Genomic DNA, 20,763 nt, shown 5'->3' with positions numbered 1-20,763 from the left:
AAAAAATGCAGAATTGAGGGAACCACACTGCATCAACTGCTTTCTGTTAATGTCATTCGTGTTTCCCAACACAATGTGTGTTTGTGGCCGCTAGTGGCTGCAAAGTCAGAGTGCTGTTTTCTCCAACTTTCAAGAATATCAACTTATCTTGTGCTATGACATGATTCCCTGCTTCAGATCATTGGCTGGCACTTGTGGGAAAATGCACTAGGTATATATATATATTCAATAGTGATAAGCTGTCTTTTTTGTTCTGAAAAATCAGAATTCTAGCATCAATTAATAGCTTCTCAGCTTGTTTTTGAATAGAGATAGGAAATTGAGAGGAATTTACAAACCAGCCTATGTCTCTAGAACAACAGGGTTGCCTTCTCTTTGAAACCTAAAATGCAAGAGTTGGTTTGAATTTTTTTTCCTATGATTTACCCTGCATGTTCCTTACACAGTTAAGGTTTGGCAGATTAAGAATTTTGTTTATTCGCCCTTATATTGGGTATTTAGAGGGTGCTAAAATGACTGTGGCTTAGATTAAGGAAAGATAACTGTGCAAAAAATGTTTTATCACAGTAGAAAATATGGCATTCATTGCTAAGTTCCAAATCTGCCTTTCAGTTAGAAATTAATGCCTCCTGTGAGAGAACTGGACTATGTAAGAACAACAAATGAGTATTGCAGCTGCTCATAGTTATAAAACCCTAAAAATCTGCTAGATCTTTAACCAGGACCTACATATTTCCCAAGCACAAAGGTGGTTTTTACTTTAACGAACAACCTCTCTCATGAAACTACTCTTACAGCTCATTTATTAAGTTATGTTGTGAATGACAGATGACTGCCTTTGTCAGTGAGGAGAGATATTTTAGATATGGTGGGTGATAGGTTTAACATCTGTCAAGGTCAAAGCTACCATCAGCCCTACACCACCCCCCTTGCATTCTGATCCATGAAGCTCATAGGACTGCTTTCATACAGTGACAGGTACTAATACATAGTGCAATTTGATTAAAACATCTTTTGAAGCTTCTTGAAGAAAGGATAATTGCTAAGCCTTTCACATTTTCACTGATAACAGAATGCTGAACTGAGCATGACCCCTACACACATGATTGAAAATGCATTTAAAACAAGATTCTTGCTTTACTTTAAAAAATGGAGTTGTTGCTCTCTGCACCCCTTACAGAAGCCAAATTAATACTCATTGTTCTTCATGCGCAATGAGCATGCACATCTTTCTCAATTTGGCAGTACAGTGCTGCTGCAAGAATTTTATATTAAGAAAAAAAGTTACCCCCAAAGTAGGGATTGCATTGAAACAAATGAGTGCCACAATCAGGGTTATAGTCACTCTTATTAAAATTGTTCCATTAACACAGCTGGTGTAGTTCTCTGAAGCAACAGGATAACACAAATCCTGTCTGTCTTTGATGAACTTCCCAGTGTAATCAGCTAGGGGGCAAGTCTGTTTGAAATAATACAGCCAGAGGAAATTTTGAAGAGCCAACTACATACAAGTTTGTTAATTTCTATCAATTTGCTTTTTTGTTGCTCAGGGTAAGTGGCAGTATATGGGCAATATTCCCAGATGGAAGGATGAGAAAGACACATATGCCTAATAAAGGTTTGTTGTATGTATGTATGATGAGAGAGACATCTGGACTGATGGAATAGTTGCTTGCAAAAAAAAAAAAACAGTCCAATGAAAAAGCACTTTAGCATCCAAAGGAAATACATTTTGAGATAAGAAATCAGAAACACTCAAAAATATGTAAATAGCAACTATCTCGGTAGAAACAATGTAATAGGAACATAACCTCACTACTGTTCTTTAAAAAAAAAAAGTTGGCTAACATTCCAAATCTCAGTAAGCTGTAGCGTTAAATACTGTGAACACCATTTCCACCTTAAGGCAACTTCAGGATGAAATTTCATTGCAAATAGTTACGGAAAAAAATAAAGGATGGTTAATGCTCCAAAAATATTTAATTACAAATATGAAGTCTGAGCTTCTTAATTAGTACTGTGGCCTTACAGAGGTTTTTGTTTTTATAATTATTAAATGGGCATTTATTGGCATTTGTATCATAAATGTTGAAGCATCTTAGACTGAAGACTGGTTCTGACATAACATTTTTATTCCAGAAAAAAGTTACATCCACATGGATTTGGTGGAGAAATATTCTTGGGAATGAGCTGGGATACCAATACGTTTCAATTTCAAAAACTTTCAGAACCCATGGTCCTAAAAATAAGCCTTTTCCACTGTTTGTGCCAGAATTCTAATTTAATGACAGTGTAAAAACAAAACTAGTAGCTAAGCTCTTCCACAGACCTGCCTAGTTGACAGATTCTTATATGGTATCTCTGATGTTGGGACAGTATCCCAGCCTCCTGTGTATGGGGGTTGTCATCAGATTAAATAAAACAGAATTTATTAATGGTATGGATTCTAATTGACTCAACATGTTTATGTTTGAGAAAATTAACCAACAGTTCCAAAGTTTCAGGGTTTTTTTTTAGTTTTTGTCTATACATCTTGTTGAGGTCTGAAACCTGAGAAATCCCTCAGGTCTTGTTCACAGGAGGAAAGTTACAGGCATTGTACCTGATGCAGCCTGTTGGTGTTTGAGTCTATTGTGCTCCATGTATCTAAGTGGCAGGTGATATAAAGTGCAAACCCTGTGCACCTGAGTTAGGGCGTGGCCCAAGCTCAGATGCAGAGGTCCCCTGATTGGCACACCACATATGTTTGACGTATAAAGCAGCCCCGCAAACCAACTCTTTTCTAGTATAGGGGATTGTGGGGCCAGACGTGAGCTTTTGTCTGTTTGACCGGCGTTCCTGCTATGTTGCTGTAAAAATACATTGATGGTGGATCCCAGCCTTCTGTCTGCAGTGGTTATTTGCAACAGTCGTGCCTCCTGTGGGACAGCTTTGAGCATCGGCTTCATGTTGTTGCTGCGCAGCCAATATATTACTCTGCTGGAAACTCCTACACACCCCATCACATCTTGTAGCGGAAGAGACACCAGCTTTATGCTTCAATCCTATGCACACTTGGACGACAACTTATGAAGCTGAATGGGGTTATCAGCAAGGGTATATGGAACCAGCTGAGCAAATGAAACAATCATGAATGCTGTGACATATTTCCAGTGGATCACATCTCAGACTATCATGGACAAGCTAGCTCCAATTTGTGCACAAATCTATAGGGCTCAGAGATGGCTAAAGAGATTGGTTGACAAAATAAGGAATTTGTTTTCAGATGCAACAGTGCTATGACACTATGTTGGAGAAAGACTGGTGCTCACTGCTTTTTCCAAACAAATTATTTACTGTCCAACTGTGGGACATTGGAGGCAGCAGGTATATACTTTCTCAGACAGCAACATATTCTAACACAGGGGTACCCAATCCACGACTCAGGGGCCATTTACAGTCCTTGGGGACTTCCAATCTGGCCTGCAGGGAGCCCCCAGTCTCCCAATGAACCTCTGGCCCTCTGGAGATTTACTGGAGTCCATGCTGGCCCGACACAACTGCTCTCAACTTGAGTGACTGTTCTACTTCTGGCATGAGCTGTGGGGCAAAGGCTCCTTCCACTGCTTGCTGTTTCATGGCTGTGATGCAGCAGCGGCAGTGAAGGAATGGCCGGCCTTGCTTTGTACAAGGCCTTTTACAGGCCTTCAGCTATTACTAGACCTTCATTCATTCATGTAAGTTCCACCGCTAATATATTCATTTATGAACATTTATGTAAATTTATTCAAATTTGAAATGTAAATTCTTTTTTTCCCAGGGCTGCCCCCCCCCCCCCAATGACAGAGATGATTCAGTCCTCCTGTCAAAAAGTTTGGATAACCCTGATCTAACTCAAACCTCTCCCAGGTATTATTGCAGGATCTGTTCTGATAGCAAATTCTAGAGGTTAGGTGTAAATACTATGTGGTAGATTCTGCTCCAATAAACAAGCTGGAGAAAAACAAATATGAAGAGCCACCTAAACTAAGCTATAAATTTTAAAATTACTATGGGCACCCAGGAGATTTTTACCTGGAATAGTAAATGGTTGAACAGTCATTTCTACACAGACACAGCCGCCTGCTTCTTAACCCACTCTTGAATCAAATGGTGTGCTATGGCTTGCTTCGGTGGTAGCCAAAAGGAGTTGTCATCCTTTTCTTTGGAAGGCTTTGGTTTTCTTCCAAGAGCCATCACCACCTCTTCATGACTGAACCACTTGGCAGCTTCTAGCTCCTGTTTGTTGATACTGACCTAGAAGAGAAGAAATTGATGAGAAAAGACAAAGTAAAGCATTTAAATAGTGTTATGAGAACTAATATGGCATTGTGGCTGAGACTGATATACAAAATAGGAAGTCTTGGATTCAAGTCCCATTCCACCATAAATTCACTAGGTAGCTGTTATTTTCTCCTTACATTGCAGAAAAGGGTGACTGGAAGAATAGTAAATAGCATTACCAAGTTGTTGTAAGGGTAACTGAGTGAATGTCCAAAGCATTCTAGCTAATCAAAAAGTATGTATAAATGCTAACTAGTATAATAATCCGTTTTTTGGTGACAATTTATACTTAGCAGACAGCTTGGAAAGAAGTGGAACTGAGAAAGGTAATGTACTACCTAGAACTACCAGCAGTTTTAAACATACTGGTAGTTGACCCAAGAAGTACAAGGTTCTTTTTTTCCAAACATCATTCATTTAAACACCAAAACTACCTTAACTGTAGTCTTGAAAACAAGATAAATTTACCAAATAAAGGAAGGATTCTCTCCTTGTTTTTTCTTACCTTGTTCCGTTGTGGGTGTACCAAAGCATGACAAGCTATCATAAGTGTGCTATTTGGGAATGGCCAGTGTTGAGAAGCAGAGTACCACAGAGACTCAACCTCTAATCCCACCTCTTCAGCCACTTCCCGTCGAACTGCCTCTTCTAAAGTTTCACCTAAGAAAGGAAAGTTTCCTGAAAGATACCTTATAGTAGCTTTGTGCTGAACTCAGCCCAACAACTTGCTTCAGGAATGCCCATACATGATCCTTCTACTCTATGGGAACATGGTCTGAGTACTATACATGTTTTGCTTAGAATCTTGGATGAGAAGAATTTGTTGAGCAGTTACGAGTAAATAGTACTGAACTGCAGAGACCAATAGTGTGATGCAATCCAGTGACTATCAAAATCCCTAAAGGCTGCTTTTTCCCTTAAAATGTTTCAGACCTTTATCGTCATTAGTAGCTATGCTGCCAAATGCTGTATTTCCTGGCTCAGAAATATTAATGCTGGAAGTTCATAATATGTCCCTCAAATAAAAGGCAAGAATTACAGCCCTGAAAATATTTATTTGGTTCAGAGCATAATCCTAGCAAGAGAAGAAATCTCATCTTTCTTGCCTTCCTTCCACTCATTTACCTTCCTTGCTGCTGCAAGCAGGGGCTGCAAGAATAAAAGCTATGGTTGTGAAGTAGAGGGAGGAGGTGGAAGAGAGAATATCAAATATTCCACTATTGCTTCTGCAAGCCAGGTAAGTGGGTGATTGGATTGGAGGAAGGCAAGTGGCTTGGGTTGGAAACAGGTACATGGTAGGGGGCCGGTAGACTCCGGGTCAAATCCTATCCAATTTTCCAGTGCAGGTACAGTTGCACTATTGAGGTATGTGCTGCATCCTACTGTAGGGGAGCAGTCACAGAGGCCTCCTCCAGGTAAGGGAACATTTGTTCCCTTTCCTCATGGCTGCATTGTGGCTGCACAGGCACTGGAAAGTTGGATAGGATTGGGCCCTTAGTAGGGGAAGAATGTGTCCATTAACAGTTGCTTAGCATCTGCTAAGTTTGTAAATCATGGCAATTTGATGCAAAACAATAAGACCTCGCAATTCATCATATATTACCAGCATAGATCTCTCTGCTGAGAATCAATGACCCACATTATGCTGGAACCCATAAGTAAATACCATGCATACAAATCTGGAAAGTCATATGCTTCCTTACCTACATCACAAAAGCCAGACAAAGCACTGTACATCCCTTTAGGAAATGATGCTTGTCGTGTAAGAAGACACTGATTCCCATCAGACACCAAAGTAATAACCACTGGAGCCATCTAAAAACGCCAAAAAATGCAGCAAGTTGGAAGGCAGAGTTCAGATGTGTGGATTACTGTCAAACACAAAACTGCAATTTAAACCAGAGAATCACAAGAGTCCAATATGTGAGAAGCAACGGACCTCTGTTTGGTTCCCACTCATAATTTTCTGGCTGTTATAGGCAGATTTTGAAGCAAGCTAATGAAAATCAGGATCCTGCTGGGGAACTATCCTGATTTCTGGGGTCAGCTTTAGTGTTTTTGCCAGCCAAGAAAAAAAGACATTGAGTTATTCCTCCATATAGGGTCAAGCAGCCTCTGCCTTCAGCTGCCTCCAACAGCAGGCGTGTCCTTCACAAATGGTGCCAGATATGTATTCTGTGCATCAGTGTTCCTGGATTCAATGTCCAGAACTCTAAAAACCTACACGGATAACTCCTCATAGAGACACGCCCCACCACAGCCATTTCTCATGAGGCTGGAACTTGTGTGGTTAGTTAATCCAAAATATTCTTTTCCTAAATTCCTTGGCCTGAGGTGAGACCTTTGGTCTATTGGGACAGGCCTTACTTTCTTCCTCTCTGCCTCTCTTCTTCCTTATGGTGGAGGGCAGATGAAAGAGAGATGAACTGGCCGTATTCTGCTTTGCTTTAGATTAGAAGCATTCTCCATCTAGTGATAAAACAGACCATTTCCTCTGCTCTCTTGACTGCTCTCCTAAAAGGGTCTCAAGGTCAACCTACAAGAGATGCCAAAAACACACTTACAAAAATGCCTTTCCAGGTTTAGCCATTCTGACTAACTGCCTATATATGGTTCTAGGTCAGATCCTCCTCACCTGTGGATAATAGATTATTCCACTTCTGTCACAAATCCTTTTGCTCCCAGCCATGTTCTTCTTTGTGGGTTGCCCACTTTTTCCACAATACTGGTTGCTGTTATGCCAGCGAAGGAGAGCCTGAGCCTATAAACACAAATAGACTCAGGTATGAAGGACTCTGAGGAATAGTTTGAAAATGACAAGCCTTCTTAAGAAAAATGTCATCCTTTCCTTATGTACAATCTACATAAATCAGTTTATAACATTCAAATTAATTGCTGCTGAAATGCACACTTTATTTATTCATCGATCATATTCTTCAACACCGTATATTTTATCCTCACAACAACCTTTAGGTCAGGTAGGCTAAGCAGAAAGATAGTGAATTACTTAAGGTCAACCAGTGATTTTCAGTGCTCAGTGGGCCCTTGAGCCCAAGGGTCAAACAGCATATTACAATAAAGGCACAATCTTAACTTCCATTGGAACAGGCAGGCCAAGTTGCCTGCGCTGAATGCAGCGCAAGGTTGGTAACTTGCTAGCAAAGTTGCTAACAGTGCAACTCGGAGTAAGAGGATTTTTGTTCCCTTACGCCATGTCGTGCACCAGCCAGCCTAATAAGGCTATTCGGATATGCACCTGCAATTTCAAGGCGCAAATCAGAACAGCCCATGTAATCCTGGTCAGGACGGGGTTAGGTGTTAGGTTCAGGCCTGTGCTGCTACAGCCGGTCCCACCCCCCGATCCACCTCCCAGTCTGATCCACCTGATCCACCTCCCAGTCCACCCTCCCCCTGCCCCAAAATGCCCCCACCTCCATTCTGCCCTCCCGCCACCCACCCTTATACCAGCCCACCTAAGCCGGCACAAATTTGCCCCATCCAGGCATGGGTCTGCGCTGCTACCCCAGCACACACCCTTGCACTGGCCTAGCCTGCTCCTGAGTAGCTTCCACTGGCTGAGGGAACATTTGCTGCCTATCTGGCATTAGCTTTCATTGGTTTAGCATTTATTTCCATATGTTAAGTCATACCAAGGAAATCAAAGATACATCTTCTTCCTCTAACTGGAAGAAAGCTTTCCGTAATTCTGTGAATGAGCCATTGAGTTCAGATTCAAGAGCTGATCTCTCCAAGGATCCTGGAATTCAAGAAGTCTGTGGGAATCAGATATCTCAGTTATTTCTCCCACCCCACACCCTGTGTCATATACGAGCAGTTCGTAACTACAGTGGAGTAACTGATTATACTGTAGTTATCACATGAGCAACAATGTTATATCAGTAACATGTTCTTTCAAAGCAAAAACACACTGGTTAGCATTCAAACTAGCAGTCCTACAATCAAGAGTTACCTCTGCAGATTAAAGCATCTTCCATGAACAGAAGAAGTGCTCTGTTTGTGCAAGGACCTCTATACTGCTTGTGCAAGGATCCCTTGCTTGAGCAGAACACATTTTCCATTTACAGAGGGAGCTTACAGTGGCAGAAGCACTTGCCAACTTGTTACCCATACAAATTGACTTTAGGGGAAAACATAAGGGGGAACTAAAATTTGCAGGTAACACCAAATTAAAAATCCAAGTAGACTACATAGAGAACCATAAAGGATCACTCTAAGATTGGTAAATAGGCAACAACTTTGTAAATAAAGTTCAATGTACAGTGGTGAATATTGGGGGCAAAAAAAATTCCAACTTCAGTACACTGGGGCTTATCTGTGGATCTCATATCCACAGTTTCACTTATCCACAGATGCCTTCCCCCCCGTGCCCATTAACTTGTTTAGGGATTTATCCCAGTCAAAAAGTCTTGCTTCAACCAGATCCATATAGCTTACAAGCTCACTGTGACCTTCAGGCTGCCTCCTAAAACAGGGGTCTCCAAACCTTTTTGGCCAGAGGGCCGCATCAAATATCTGGCATGGTGTAGAGAGCCAGAAAAAAATTTAAATATAAAATTTATATAAATAAATTAGAGATGGAACTTAGATGAGTGCATAAATGAATGAATGGGCTCATTCATTCAATCTCTCTGGCCCTTAGAACACCCTCCAGATGCAACCAGAACACAGCTCTAAACGTCTTCGGCCAAGTGGGCTAGAGGCTTTCAGGGGACAACAGGCTGGCCGCAGGCCAGATAGAGGCTCTCCGCGGGCTGCATATGGCCCCCGGGCCGGGGTTTGGAGACCCCTGTCCTAAAGTGAACAGGAAGCAGAAATTAACAGACAGGCGTCTCCGTATCTGCGGTTTCCGGTATCTGCAGGGGTGGGGAAACCTATACCCCATGGACACCGGGGCACGTCTATATACTCTAAACTTTAATGTATACTGAAGTTGGAATTTTTCGGCCCCCAATATTCATCACTGTACGTTCATCACAATGTGTTTAGATCGCTTTAGTGATTAAAAGGATCTAAACTCCCTGTGACTACCTAAGAAAGAGACCTTGAAGCTTTGGTGGACAGTTCACTGGAAATATCAGTTGGTATGTGATAGTGGTGAATATAAATACAAAAATTATATATTAAAAGTTATCAGGAAAGGGATTGAAAATATCAGGAGGGAATCTAAGCCACAATCCTATGCACCTGTATCTGCACCTGTATCAGAGTACAGAGTCCCATTTATTTCACTGGAATTTTATTTCTAAGTAAATGCACATATGATTGGGCTTCATATTACCTAGTACAAGATACAAACACACTTAAAAGAAAAATTCTAACCTACGTCCAGCGCAAAGTATGGTGTGCACTTATTTGAACAGCCAATCAGTATGGAATCCTCTATCCTTTCTTCACTCTGTTGGAACTTCTCCAGAATCCGTTTAATTTCTGAAAACCAGAGAAAGAAGGTAAAGAAGTTTTTTAAAAGTTACAATAGGAGGAATACAATAGGAACATAAATGTTATTTAATATTTCTAGGACAGCAATTCTAGAACAAAGTCTCAGAGGTGACTAAGATTATGAGGCAAACCTACACTACAAAAGCAAACATGATTTTCATAGCAATAAGCTTTCCAAAGGAACACCAGGAATTTTAGTCTTATAAAAGTTATCAGTAATGTATTTTTTTTAAAACCTTTTTTCTTTCTCCCTACCTGCCACTTGAACTCCTATTCTCAAGAATAAGAAATTTCACTCTTATTTTTGAAGGCAAACAATTACTTTTTTGGGGTAGTGGTGTGGGGGATTAAGCATCTTTAACACAAATATGGCAGTTCTCATATAATGAAAAGGAATTTGATCTTATTTTTATGGCTTGTTATTCAAGACTGATCATTGTTGCAGAAGAACAAGTTACCTGCTGTATTTATTTTTGGGGGCAATAACATTTTGCCTTTTTGCTGCACGAAGGGAGAAAGGTTATAAAATAAGAAGAAAGTTCCTGAAGTGTATGCTTGCCTACAAGCATCATCATCTTCTTTTAGCTCAAACAGGTATCTGCGGATGGGAAAAAAATGAGAGTCTTTCATGACTAAGTCTCAATTATTCAGTGTTGCAGTCAACAATCCCTCTTCTACATACTTGGGGGGAAAAAAACAGATCATAAACATGCAGTGAAGACTGCGCACCTAGCAATATTTCTGAATTAACCTTCAACATAGTACATGGTGTAACATAGTGCTAATAATAATAATTCGCTTTAATGAACATTTAACATAAATTTGCCCTCTTTGCTATTTCAAAATTGGCTTCCTCTTAAAACTCATACTTAAAATAGTATCCCTGTTTTCTCTCTTGCTCTGAAGGCCACTAAGGGCCCAGTCCTAACCAACTTTTTAGTGCTGATTTAGCCGTGCCAATGAGGTGTGCGCTGCATCCTGCAGTAGTGGTGGGCAGTCATGGAGGCCTACTCAAAATAAGGGAGCATTTGTTCCCTTACATCATGTTACACTGTGGCTGTATTGACACTGGAAAGTTGGATAGGATTGGGACCTAAAGCTGCAATCCTATGAATGTTTCTTTAGGAGTAAGCTCCAGTAAGAACACAATTAGATTTACTTTTGAATAAACATGCATAAGATCAAGTCACCCATCCTAACATGCCTTTACAAAGGAGGAAGCAAAATCAGAATGCGTCCAAAGTAAGATAATACTGTATACCGGGATAGGCAAACCCCAGCCTGCGGGTCATTTGTGGCCCTTGGGGACCTCCAATCCGGCCCACAGGGAGCCCCCAGTCTCCAATGGCCCAGTGGAGACAGTTTTTGCAGAAGTGGAGTACAATTGCTCCACTTTCACTTTTGGAACATTGGGGAGCCCTGCAGATGCTCGCGCAGGTCTCCCTGCACCCACAACAGGCTTCTGCAGGGACTGGTGAGTATATCCCAGTCCCTGCAGCCCCCTTTAGTGACGTGATACTGGGGATCGCGTTGCTACCTTCCCCCTGCCCCCATTCCTTAAGGGGGCAGAGGCCAGGGCTGTCAGAGTGGGGCGTCGTGACTTCCCAGTTTGAATAGCTCTGCCTTAAGGACTTGCAGTCATTTGTTCTGATGTTGTATAATGCATTGTAAATCATTACCAGAAAGAATTCTAGATTTCTCTCATTAATAAGTTTTAGAACACTGGATTTAACAGAGCAAAGCCCTGACCTTCTCACAGGGTAAGAACATACCTCATTCTTCTGACATAGGAAGAGTGTAACCTGTAACACAGAGCAGAAGCCCTCCTACTTCCCACTCGATACATCAAAGCTATTACCATCTTGTGAGAAAAGCTGCCACAGCTGAAAAGCAAGAACAAGACCATATGCAATGGAACAAATATCCACAGACTTGCTGATCAATTTTTCAACATAATAGTATAGAAATATGTTTCTCTCAAAAGAAAATGAGGGCAATTTATGCAATTTGACAACAGGTGTTTGAGAAGATCCAGTACTGTACATTGCCTGTACAGGCACTGTACTGTACAGGTAGGCGATGACTCAAAGAACAGCTCCCTAAGCTCCAACTGTCCACATTAATCAAGCACATACCTATTTTCTTGATCTTCTCCCCAATATACAGAATGTCTTATACTGAATCAGGTCATTGGGATATCTTGCTCAGAACTGCTTATACAGACCAGCAGTCAGTCTATACTGCAAGGTCTCTGGAACGATCTTTCCTTGTTTTACCAGGAAATGCCAGGGATAAAGGGGATGTCCCTGTTTTGCTTTCGGGGAAGATTTGGGGAAGGCTTTTCAAATAACCTTTTGGGTACACTGTCTTTCCTTCCATTTTGCCCATGCTAAATGATGCTAAACGTGATTAAGTTGTGATGATTCTATAAGTATTCTATAAGTACAACTAGCCAATGGCAAGTTTAAAAATTCTATTCAGTATTGAAAATGTAAATCCTTCAAGGACAAATTAATGGGATATTCAAACTAAATACTGAAAATAAAAAGGCAACAATTACCAATGGTGTTACTTTCACCCCTGCTTCAGCAGCCAAGCAGGATTGGATATTTCAGAATTAACTGATATGACAGGAAAAGTCTGCAGCTGTATGCAATCGTGGAATGAGAAAGGTACCCAGGACCGATCCCTGGTACGAAAACAGCAGTATTAAGCCACAAAAATCTCTACTGTCATCTGTGAAGCGTTAAGAGTATATGGCTCTGTTCCAGGTGTGATTTCTGTAGTAAACTGAAAATTCCTAGGAAGAAGTTTGTCATGGGCTCTGTAAACATTATAAAAAAGTAACTAAGGGTCTAACATTCTACTTGTAGTGATTAAAAGCACAGATCTGCTTTCCGTCACTATCAATTTCAAATACCTCAGGAATTGCAAGACAAATCTGTCACTTACTGTTTTTAAAAGCACTGTGGTTTCTACCAGCAGGAAGTGTTTAGAACAGCTCCAACACAGTAACCAAGAGGAATGTTTTAGGAAGCACCCTGGCGCAGTTTGTCTTTCAATCTGAATGCCTTTAACCAGAATGATTTCTCTCAACTGGACCTCTGGGAAATGTAGTTCTATTGAGATAAATTCCTTCAAAAGTACAGTATATGTGTCACACTACACTGTATTTTTTTTCCCTAACATTAGTGGGGTTCAAGTAATAACTTCCCAATTTTCCTTTAGCAATTAATTATAACAGCATATAAAACAATTAGCCAGCAATATTTTTAAAAGGCAGAGATTTAAGGAGCTTAAACAAGGCAACCTGAAGAAGTTAAAGAAAACCAATCACCACTTTTTCAAGACAGACATGGCTTTTGGGGAGGAACAGTTCCTATGTTATAAGCTTATTCTGGAACCAAAGAAATAATATATGGGCACTGGTTTCAGCAATTTCTTTGTATCCTAAACAGAAACTTCCCTGGATAAGTACCAGAGAACTATTTAAATAAAGTTTCTCCCTGACACTGAGCTCTTACAGTTTGATCAAAAACTTGCTGTTCCAGTAAGTTAAAAAGAAGACTATTATAGTAACATGTCACAAATCACTTCACTGTTCTTGCTGCATACAGATATGCAAGTAAAAATTTTAGGAACCAGAGTAGTAATATTCCTTATAGTTCAAGAACAAGGAAGCGTGCTGATAGCAAATAAGGCATGTCAGAACACATTCTCTATTGCTTTGATTCCCAAAACAACCTCCCTTTTGTCCCCCAGCCCAGCAAAAGCAATTGGAAAATACTTCCATGTTGGATCTAGTCCAGTGTTTCTCAAACTGTGAGTTGGGACTCACCAGGGGGGTCGTGAACCAATTTCAGGTGGTCCCCACTCATGTCAATATTTTATTTTTAATATCTTACACTTGATGTTTACACATGGTAGGTGACTGCATTTGGGAAACTGTTACAGACTTGTACTTTGAACAGGCTACTCTGTATATGTTTTTAACAATGATAGTCAATGAGATTTACTCCTGGGTAAGTGTGGGTAGGATTGCAGTCTAGGATTGTTAAAAAATTTCCTGCTTGATGATGTCAGTTCCAGTCATGACATCATTTCCAGTGGGTCCTGACAGATTCTCATTCTAAAAAGTAGGTTCCGGTGCTAAACGTGTGAGAACCACTGATCTAGTCTCTAAAATTGTATCAATTTACAAGATCTAGTTCAACGCTCTGATCTAAAATGGGATCCTTCACATCCACAACCACAAGCCTTCATACAAATTACAAATGTCATCCTGATTACAGTATGTCTTATATTGCTATACAGCTAATTTTGCAACACGTAGAGTTCCTGATTTTCTGCTCTTTTGAAAATAACTTGGCATTTTCCACTCCACATTCCTAGCAGCACTGCTAGCACAAAGGTCTTCAAACTACAGCCTGGAGGCCAAATCCAGACCGCCAAAAGATTTCATCCAGCTGCAGCAACTTGTTTTTTTTTGTCAGACCTTTTGCTAACGTTTGACATTCTTATTCATTACATATGATTTCTCAATTTAAGCATGGTATTCTTTCTTTGTAATTGTCACATTTCTCTTTTGTTCTGAATCATATTATACTGATTACAAAAGACATCCAAGTAAAACTCATTAGTTCATTTAAATTCATTCATTTATTTATAAAACTGATTTTTTTTTGACCTGCAAAAATGGTAAAATATGTGATGCAGCCCTCATTTTGAAAAGTTTGGAGACCCCTGTGCTAGAGAAAGGTAGCCTGCAATTCCCCAAAACAAAGAGAGAGGGAAGACAATCCTTTTCTCTACACTCTGCTGGTCTTGGGATAGGTTTGGCTGTTGCAGGGTGAATAACAGGATCTCTCTTCAGAACAGTGACTGGAGCTCTCTTTTGCATAGCAAATCAGGGCCTCTGAGAGGAATTTTATCAGGGGGTACAAAGTTTCTTTTGGGCCCGTTTGCAAAGGGGGAGGGGTGAAACAGAGCAGGTGACGGGCAAGCAGAATAGGGGCAGGGAAGGACGAAGCAGGGTGAGCAGAGGGTAGAGACAGCTGGAAAAGTCTTTGGAGCCCAGGTCTGCCCACCCATGTGGGTACAAATTACCCCCTTTACCCCCTCTCCTAGGCCCTGTAGCAAATCAAACCCTTGTTAGGACAACAAAATAGAAACACTCATCTAACACACTCACCAAGATCTAAGCACATTTTCTCATTCATTCTTTTTCTTGAATCTCATCTGTCACTGTAGAAACCGCTACTGTACTATCTAAGACACAGTTGGTACCCAACTTAGGGCCCAATCCTATCCAACTTTCCAGCATTGGTGCAGCTGCAATGCAGCTCCAAGGTAAGGGAACAAATGTACCCATATCTTGAGGAGGTCTCTGTGACTGCCTCCCCACCACAAGATGCAGTGCATGCCCCATTGGCACAGCTGCACCAGCACTGGAAAATTGGAAAGGATTTGGCCCACCATGTTGCTGTGGGCAAGCCTGAATTCTCCTACATATGCATATGAAATTGCAAACTTTTCCTGATTCTTGTACATATATGAGATTCTAGCAGGGCTAACAAAGCTGAAAGCAGGTGCTCTACAGCTCTTCCTTACAAGGAAATTCTTGTAGAATGTATCTTCAGAATGTAGCCTCCAGGAAGATAATTCAAGTAGCTTGGGCACTACAGCCTGTGCCGGTTTTTCAGATGAAGAGTTCAACAGAAAGCATTTTTAAAAATCCAAGCAATTACAGAACAGAAAGCTAAACAAGGTATCAGAAGCAGTATTAAATAACTTCTTCAAAGATGTCAATTCTTCTACAAAAATAAAAAAAATTGAATCTTTTACAAGTATACTAAAATAATACCATCCCTTACAGCCCAATCTTATCCAGCATTGGAGCAGGGCGCTAAGAGCGCACTGTTGTATCCTGTGCTGGAATTGAGCAGCATGGAGGTCACCGTGGGGGAACAGGATATTCATCCCCTTATCCCGAGTAAAGCCTGCTCAATGGGGCTTCTCAAGTCTGTGCCAGCTAAATAGCTGGTACAGACTAGAGAAGCCCTATGTTGGGCTTTTGAGCCCAACAAGGGGATAGGATTCATTCAACAGAGGAGACCTCCACCGGTCCCACCCCCTCCCAGGCTGCCCCCATTCCACTCTCTCTCTCTCTGCCCTCCACTTAACCAAGAACGTCTTCCCCACACCCTCCTGCCACCCTCCCTATGCCCCTGCACCACTCTGCGCTTACCTCCATTCTACCACTGGCCAGGGCTTCATCCATGGCATCAATGGGGCGGCTCAGGCCTCCTCTCTAGCACTGCTTACTCATCAATCAGATAGTGCAAACATGCCTTAGAGCATGTTTGTGACTCCCAGTGCTGGGGCTGCAGCACTGGTGCTAGGGTACCACTGGATCGGGCTGCCCAATTCCCCTCCTCAAAGATACAGTAGTCATAAAAGTTACCAGGCATTTAATCAGAGACATAATTCATATAAAATTAAAATATGAGTTATTGTGGAGATAGGGCACATTGGTTGTTAGAATAATGAACAGCACTGTTGGGTTCTGCTTGAGTGTTTCTCACTCAAGTGTTCTTGAACACAGCAAACACTTTCAAATTAATCCACCATGCTAACAGGATTAACTGAGAAAACAGTTCACATAAATCTCTCCCTAACAAGAAAAAAGGATGAGTACTGTCCAGAATAGATAAAATGTCCAGCTTGCTTATCCAAAAAATATATCAAGCTTTCAGCTATTAAAATATAATGCTTCTAACACTGTTTACCCACAAACTTGCTTTCAGTACTAAGGTGTTAGAGAAGCTATTAGGGATAAGTCATAACAATGTAATTATTTGTTATTCCCTCATTAACAAACTAATCCTATTCTCCATCAAGGAGGCTGCAAAATGGATAGAATACATAAGTGCATACTTTGCACTTACATTGCATACCGATGCAACAGTGTTATGTAAGGGACAAAGGCTGTGACAGCCAAAGGTCCAGAACTAATATACCTTGCAAAGCTATAGCACAGGCAATGGTGCTAAAGAATAACACTGGATTGGGGATGGTGGCTGCCATATAAACCATCTTCCAATCTGACCACTGGTGTAGCTAGATCCTTTGCAACCTGGGGACCATAAATTTTTGACGTCTGCCCCCCCCCCCATACAACCTAATTAATTAAACTGGGCTTCAAGTTTGGGCAGGAGCCCAGGTCTACCCACCTAGCAAACCTCCACCACAGAGGCTGAAGTTCAACCAAGAGCCCAGGTATACCCACTTGGTTGACCTGGGCTCCGCAGTTAAGAGTGTTCATGCTCCCCCCCTCCTCCAAACACAAACACTGGATCTATCTCTGACTCAGTGACATACTACCCCCTGCATCAGGAGCTTCAGTGTAGCCATCATGGTTAATAACCACTAATAGACTATTGTCCACCCTGAATGTTTAGAATCCACTTTAAAAGTCATCTAAGCCAGTGACCAACACCCAATCTTCCTACAAGTGGCATCACCAGGATTGGTGTCATCCAGTCTGGTAACTCATGGTTTCACCCCCATTTATTTATTTTACTATAGAACAGATTACCAAACCAATCAGTAACCAACAAAAAACCAGTGGCCAACTTGAAGACACTCACACAACTGAATAAGAGTTTGCGTATTAGCTTTGATACATGGAAAAGGAAGCTGACTCATCATACCATCTTATTGGTTCTATGCTGTGTCATAATAACACCTTGTTAGCTCTCGTAACACTCAGGCTCATTGGTCAGATCTGAGTTAAGGAAATCCACTTTTTGTGACATAAGGCAATAGTGTTTCCTTTTCAGGTTATTTGACTATGACTTTCAATAGAGCACAGATATTTCAGTGCAGTTTGTTTCACTGCATTCTGCTGTAAATTATGCATCGATGGTATATAATGATGGTATTCCTCCTAAAAACCACAATTTTGGTCACTAGTGGTATCACCCACCCCCAGGTGACACCTTATTAACACCTTATTGGTTCCATGCTGTGTCATAATATTTCATTGACTCTTTGAATAACACAGGCCAACACACATTTTGCTTCCTTAAACGTTACACCAATTCCTGGGTATATCTGGGGTGCCAATTTAAAAAATGGCATCCGTTTGGCCCTATCACGTCTAGTTTTGGAGATACACCATGTTTTGGAGCCTACACCATGGCTTCCTCATAAGGAAGCTGCTTGAACCATTCACTAATGAGGCTATACTATATCTCCAAAACGAGACGTGATAGGGCAAAACGGATGCCAATTTTGGAATCGGCACCCCAAATTCATATCAAACCACCATAAAGTTTGGGGAAAACTTTTCTGACCCTCAATTTTGTAGGCCTGTGTAATCAGTCTCATTGGTCCATTCCAAGTAAAGGATATCTACTTTTTGTTACATATATAAGATAGTTGCACTTTTGTTTTCTGGTTTTTTGGCCATAACTTTTGATAGAATGGAGATATTTCAATTTGATTTTTTCATTGCATTCAGCTGTAAATTACACATCAAATGGTATATAACATGATGGTATTATTCCTACAAATAGGAATTTTAGCAATTTTGGTCACTAGTTGTGTCACCACTCCCTCCAGCTTGGCACCCATGGCCCCCTCGGTTTCCCCATTTTGAAGCCACTGAATCTGACCATTAAGATGTGCTTGTTGAGTCAAAACCACTGCACTAGTCAATGTGCACAACTCTATAGGGCTAGTAACATCCATATTCCTACAGACCAGTTATTAAAAACAGCAAAATCAATTTGCACAAAACACAAGTCCCAAATAAGAATCAAATCCAAACATATACAGTACACACAGGAATACAAAGCAGGAAAAGGAAATGCTTTAAAAGGGCAGGATCAGGGCACACAGGACTGAGGAGGAAGCACAACTGACCCACATGCACAGAGCAAAAACAGAGAGGGAGCAATCATATACATATGCTCCCATGTAGACCCTCAACAGCTCCATCACATTACAGAATTTCAGATACAATATGATAATGCAGAGCCAGAGTCCCAAACGTAGATTAGTCCCAATGGTGGATTTAATTAGGTTTTGAATGTGCAGTGGTCAGCATTTTGTCAACCTTAAAGGGCTATCATCAGTATTTAGATGAGATATTTGAAACTTTACAGCGGAAGCTGCCTTACACCAAATCAGAACATTGTTCCATCAAGCTCAGTTTTGTTCAAATTAACTTGCTGTGGATCTCCAGTGTTTCAGAGAAGCATCTTTCCCAACCCTACCTGGAGATGTCAGGGATTGGACCTAGGACTTTCTGCATGAAAAACATGTGCTTACCTCATTGAGCTATGGCTCCATTTCTGATTACTTTTTGCCCTACAAATGTGCTACATAAATACTGAGTACTACTGAGTATATGAATATTTAGTATATTGAGTATACAAAGATTGAGTACATAAATATTGGTACTATTATTCCTGGTCAGTGATGGACTCAAAAGTGTGTCCATCAAAAGTGTTACTAACTCACAAGTACATTAAAAGTGTGCCTCATTAAAAGTGTGCCTCAATCTTTAGTTATCTGTAACTCATTTTAACAACTCCTGTACACAGAAACTAGGCAGAGAGTGGTACATTTTGCTACTCCTTTGAAAAAGTTGGAAGTGCCAGGGTTAGATGATGATCAACAAATATCAGTTATGAGACTTGTTATCCACCTACAAATGTACTACAAAAGTGTGAACTGATTTTTATCAACCCCTAAAAAACTTCAAAATGCTCTTAATAGAATCTGTTTTAATATACAGGTATTGGTCATAAGAAAGGGGCAGCCCAATCCTATGCCCACAGGAGCAGCGGCACCAAAACGGCTGCTGCTGTATCCAGTGGGTGCCGGGAAGCCCTCAGGAGTCTTCTCAGGGAAGGAGTCTTTAAGTTCCCTTCCCCCAAGGAAAGCCACAGCCCTGGCAATGGGTCTCCTCACATCTTTGCCAGCTATTTTGCAGGTGCAAAAGAGAGCTTTGTGAGAGCTTCCCTGTGTCAGGCCTTCCTGCTCAACATGGAATTTGGGCTACACCAGTCTCACTCCTCTCCCACCCCACACTGCACTTCCACCCAGTGGTCTCACTTATTCCTGGCGGGGTACATCCTCCTCCTGTCAGTGCTGGACTCAGCGCTTGACTGGCACAGGCCCAGTGCCAGCACTCCCTACTCTCTGGGTGCCATAAACATACTTTATGGTACATTTACCACACCCAGTGCCAGCACTAGCCCTAGGTAGATATGGGATTGGGTCAGTCACCTGAATGGTCACACACACAGTGGCTTTGCCTCCTCTGCTGTCTCACCCGGAGTACCTGCAATTAAGGAAACCAAACAGTGGCAATTATATTCCAAATGTATCAATAACATATTCAATTAATTAATCATTTACTGTTCCCAATTAACTATTAAGTATACAATTATAACATTAATATTGTACACTACGTAGGGATTCTTTTAAAAGCGGTATATAAATATTTTAAAATAAACAAGACATCCCCTCCCATAACTTCCAAGGAACCTAGGCTTCAGCCCTACCCACATTTCCCTGGGAGTAATCCCCATTGGCTATAATGGGACTTACTTCTGACTAGACATGCCTAGGCTTGGGCTCCTAGGACCCAATCCCATGCATGTCTATTCAGCCCCATTATAGTCAAAGGGATTTACTCTCAGGTAAATGGGGACAGGATTGCAGCCTTAGAGGCCAAGCCTAATGCATGACTACTCAGAAGTAAGTCCCATTACAGGCAATGGGGCTTACTCCCAGGAAAGTGTGGACAGGACTGCAGCCTGAGTCCTTCACCTCGCATCCTCATAAGACCCACTGAACCCGCAGCGACCCACACGCGCAAGTGTGCCGACAGGAACAGGCAAGGGCGACGAGAGGGTCTCTGGGCGCTGAGGCTCTGTACCGAGACGCGCACCCACGAAGATGAGCGTTAGAGTGGGAAGGGTGGCG

The 20,763-nt window shown here is 41.4% G+C and overlaps 1 protein-coding gene across 5 annotated transcripts in view; it reads right to left on the bottom strand.

Moving 5' to 3' along the window:
- The window catches only part of NUDT13 (nudix hydrolase 13), a 26,405-nt gene extending 5,642 nt beyond the window's left edge, over positions 1 to 20,763 (bottom strand). Inside the window, exons 1-11 of one of the 5 annotated variants that reach the window (XM_066620014.1) lie at positions 20,608 to 20,763; positions 20,062 to 20,116; positions 11,535 to 11,645; positions 10,221 to 10,360; positions 9,643 to 9,750; positions 7,953 to 8,059; positions 6,938 to 7,063; positions 6,006 to 6,117; positions 4,808 to 4,962; positions 4,054 to 4,275; positions 1,798 to 3,110 (exon numbers count right to left, since the gene is read on the bottom strand). In XM_066620014.1, coding sequence (XP_066476111.1) covers positions 4,084 to 4,275; positions 4,808 to 4,962; positions 6,006 to 6,117; positions 6,938 to 7,063; positions 7,953 to 8,059; positions 9,643 to 9,750; positions 10,221 to 10,360; positions 11,535 to 11,623 — 1,029 coding nt within the window. In that variant the 5' untranslated portion in view covers positions 11,624 to 11,645; positions 20,062 to 20,116; positions 20,608 to 20,763 and the 3' untranslated portion in view covers positions 1,798 to 3,110; positions 4,054 to 4,083. Of the gene's footprint in view, positions 1 to 1,797; positions 3,111 to 4,053; positions 4,276 to 4,807; positions 4,963 to 6,005; positions 6,118 to 6,937; positions 7,064 to 7,952; positions 8,060 to 9,642; positions 9,751 to 10,220; positions 10,361 to 11,534; positions 11,646 to 20,061; positions 20,117 to 20,607 lie in introns of those variants that run through there. The other 4 variants (XM_066620012.1, XM_066620015.1, XM_066620013.1 and 1 more) reach the window with 4 other exon arrangements.

The sequence above is a fragment of the Tiliqua scincoides genome, chromosome 3 (genome assembly GCF_035046505.1).
Source record: "Tiliqua scincoides isolate rTilSci1 chromosome 3, rTilSci1.hap2, whole genome shotgun sequence".
NCBI lineage: Eukaryota > Metazoa > Chordata > Lepidosauria > Squamata > Scincidae > Tiliqua > Tiliqua scincoides.
This window is presented reverse-complemented; position numbering and strand designations above follow the sequence as displayed.